General features: G+C 59.0%; 1 protein-coding gene across 1 annotated transcript in view; it reads right to left on the reverse strand.

The window, feature by feature from the left end:
- Positions 1–205: 205 nt before the first annotated feature.
- The window catches only part of Zbtb45 (zinc finger and BTB domain containing 45), a 4428-nt gene continuing 2421 nt past the window's right edge, over positions 206–2212 (reverse strand). Inside the window, exons 2-3 of the mRNA XM_033766058.1 lie at positions 2026–2212; positions 206–753 (exon numbers count right to left, since the gene is read on the reverse strand). Coding sequence (XP_033621949.1) covers positions 497–753; positions 2026–2212 — 444 coding nt within the window. The 3' untranslated portion in view covers positions 206–496. The remainder of the gene's footprint in view (positions 754–2025) is intronic.

Here is a 2212-nt window from a genome sequence, read left to right on the forward strand (position 1 = left end):
CACAAGAGGGGAGCAGGAATCTAAAGTTGAAAAGGCTCAAGTCTGGCTGGTTACCAGGGCTGCAGCAGCTAGCAGTGTGGTGTGTGTGGAGGAACTGTGAGATCCCCTCCCCCCACGACCAACAACTTCAAGGGAATGAATGTCAGTCACACCTGCCTCAGTGCCCTGATGCCCCCAGCCCAGTGAGTGCAGAAGGGGGCACTGGTCCAACATCCTTTATTGGAGTGTGAGTACACCTGAATCCATCTGTGATGGGTCCACTGGAGGGGTCTCAGGTGCCCGATGAGGGAGGGAAGCCCTGGATGCAGAACCAGAGGCCTCGTCCTGCCCCAAACCCCAGGGCAGCCTGGAAGGGGACATGGATCCCAGGCCCTTGTACTCCAAGCTGGGCCTCCAGGTCAGTTTGGAAGCCTGCAGGTCCCAGAGTATCCATGTGCACAGAGAAGAGGATCTGGGGTGGGGAGGGGTGGGAGCACAAGATGGGGTGGGGCCACAGTCAGGGTGTAGGGTGCGTGGCCAGGTGGCGCTCCATCAGCGCACGATGTGAAAAGACTTTGCCGCAGGCTGGGCAGGACGCACGCTCTGGCCGGTGTGTGCGCATGTGCACATTGAGCGAGCTCTTCTGCGTGAAACGCTTGGCGCAGACAGCACACTGGAAGGCACGCACACCGGTATGCGTGACCATGTGCTTGAGCAGGTAGTCACGCAGCGAGAAGGATCGCCAGCACACGGCACACTGGTGAGGCTTCTCCCCTGAGGACAACAGGCAGCCACAGGTCAGACCAGCTGCCCTTCCCCAGGGCCTCTGAACCTCCCCAGGCCGAGTCTCGTGTTCTGCACAGGGCCCTCTCCCAGACCCACAGCTATCCCAAGATACCACTGCCTGACAGGAACCCTCCCAGCAGGGAATCCTGGGCCTGGGTCATCACTGCCCACCACACGTGGCTTGGTCCAGGGAGGCACTAGGGCCCTGCGTCGACCGCAGACATCCACAGAGTCTTCAGAGTCCACCAGGTGCACAGGTACCCTTGCACCACAAGAAACCAGAACACCTCTATCCCTTCCTGCTGAAGCCTCAGTTTCCCAAAACTCCTGTCTATGGCTACCATGTCTCTAGAATGAAAGAGCAAGCTGTCCACCTCACCTGGACGGGAAGTGTGGCAGGCTGTGTCTGTCTGTAGAGCAGTGATCGTGACCCTTTTAGAGCTTTCAATGATACAAACGGCCTGCTGTGGCACAAGTGCCACAGGTTCACCACCACTGCCCTAGGGTCATCAGGTGTTAACAAAAAACCCATCAGGGACCAGGTACTACAGGGCAGTGATTGTTGGGGTGTGGGAGGTGGGGGGAGTCCTGGCTCTTCCCTGGCTCTGCTACTCCTGTCTGGCAAAGCTGGGGCCACCTCAGGGTCCCGGGCGGTCTTCTGCAGGCCAGTCACTGAGCTCCCATGTTCTCTGGCATGGATCTCAGTCACCGGAACACCTCATCACTCTCTGCTCAAAACACAACCAGCTTCCCTATCCCTCACTCTTGCCCCTGAAGAACACTCTCTGCACTCTCACTGGGGCCTTTTAGGTGAGTTTCAGGTTGTCCTGGCAACGGGAAACTTTGCAGGCTCAGAGCTGCCAGACCCACCTGCGATCACACCTCTCAGCACCATCCGTTCTGCTTCTCCCCAGCGATGTGGAAGCATCTCCCCCATCTGACCAAAGTTAGAGGGAAGCTTCCTGTGACTTTGGGACCCTTCTTCCCCCATCTCAGGCTCCCTAGGCCAGAGGACACATGTTCCTCACCTGCATCCTGCCGTTGTCCTGAGATGGTCCAGCCTCCACCTCCCTAGAGTTCCAAAGCCCCTGGGTAGACAACCTGACCCCTTCCCCACACAGCACCTGCTGGTCCTCCTGGGTCTTTTGAGGCACTCAATTTCCAAGACCCCTGAGGCTACCAGAAAACCACAAAACCAAAACCAAAACCGGGCCTTGGATTTCCAAGACCAGGGTCTGCCCTTCCCACGGGCCCGCTCACCCGAGTGGATGAACATGTGCTTGGTGTAGTTCTTCCGAGAGCTGAAGGTCTTTCGACAATGGCCGCACTCGTAGGCGGGTGGCACAGGAGTGGCTGGGGCAGCGGGGGCCAGCGGAGCCGGGGCCTCCCCTAGCTGAGTGTTGGGGGTGTCAGGCTGCAGCGTGGGGTAGAAGGCAGGCCCCGGGGG

The sequence above is a fragment of the Fukomys damarensis genome, unplaced genomic scaffold, assembly GCF_012274545.1.
Source record: "Fukomys damarensis isolate Sample0158 unplaced genomic scaffold, DMR_v1.0_HiC HiC_scaffold_19, whole genome shotgun sequence".
NCBI classification, from domain to species: Eukaryota; Metazoa; Chordata; class Mammalia; order Rodentia; family Bathyergidae; genus Fukomys; species Fukomys damarensis.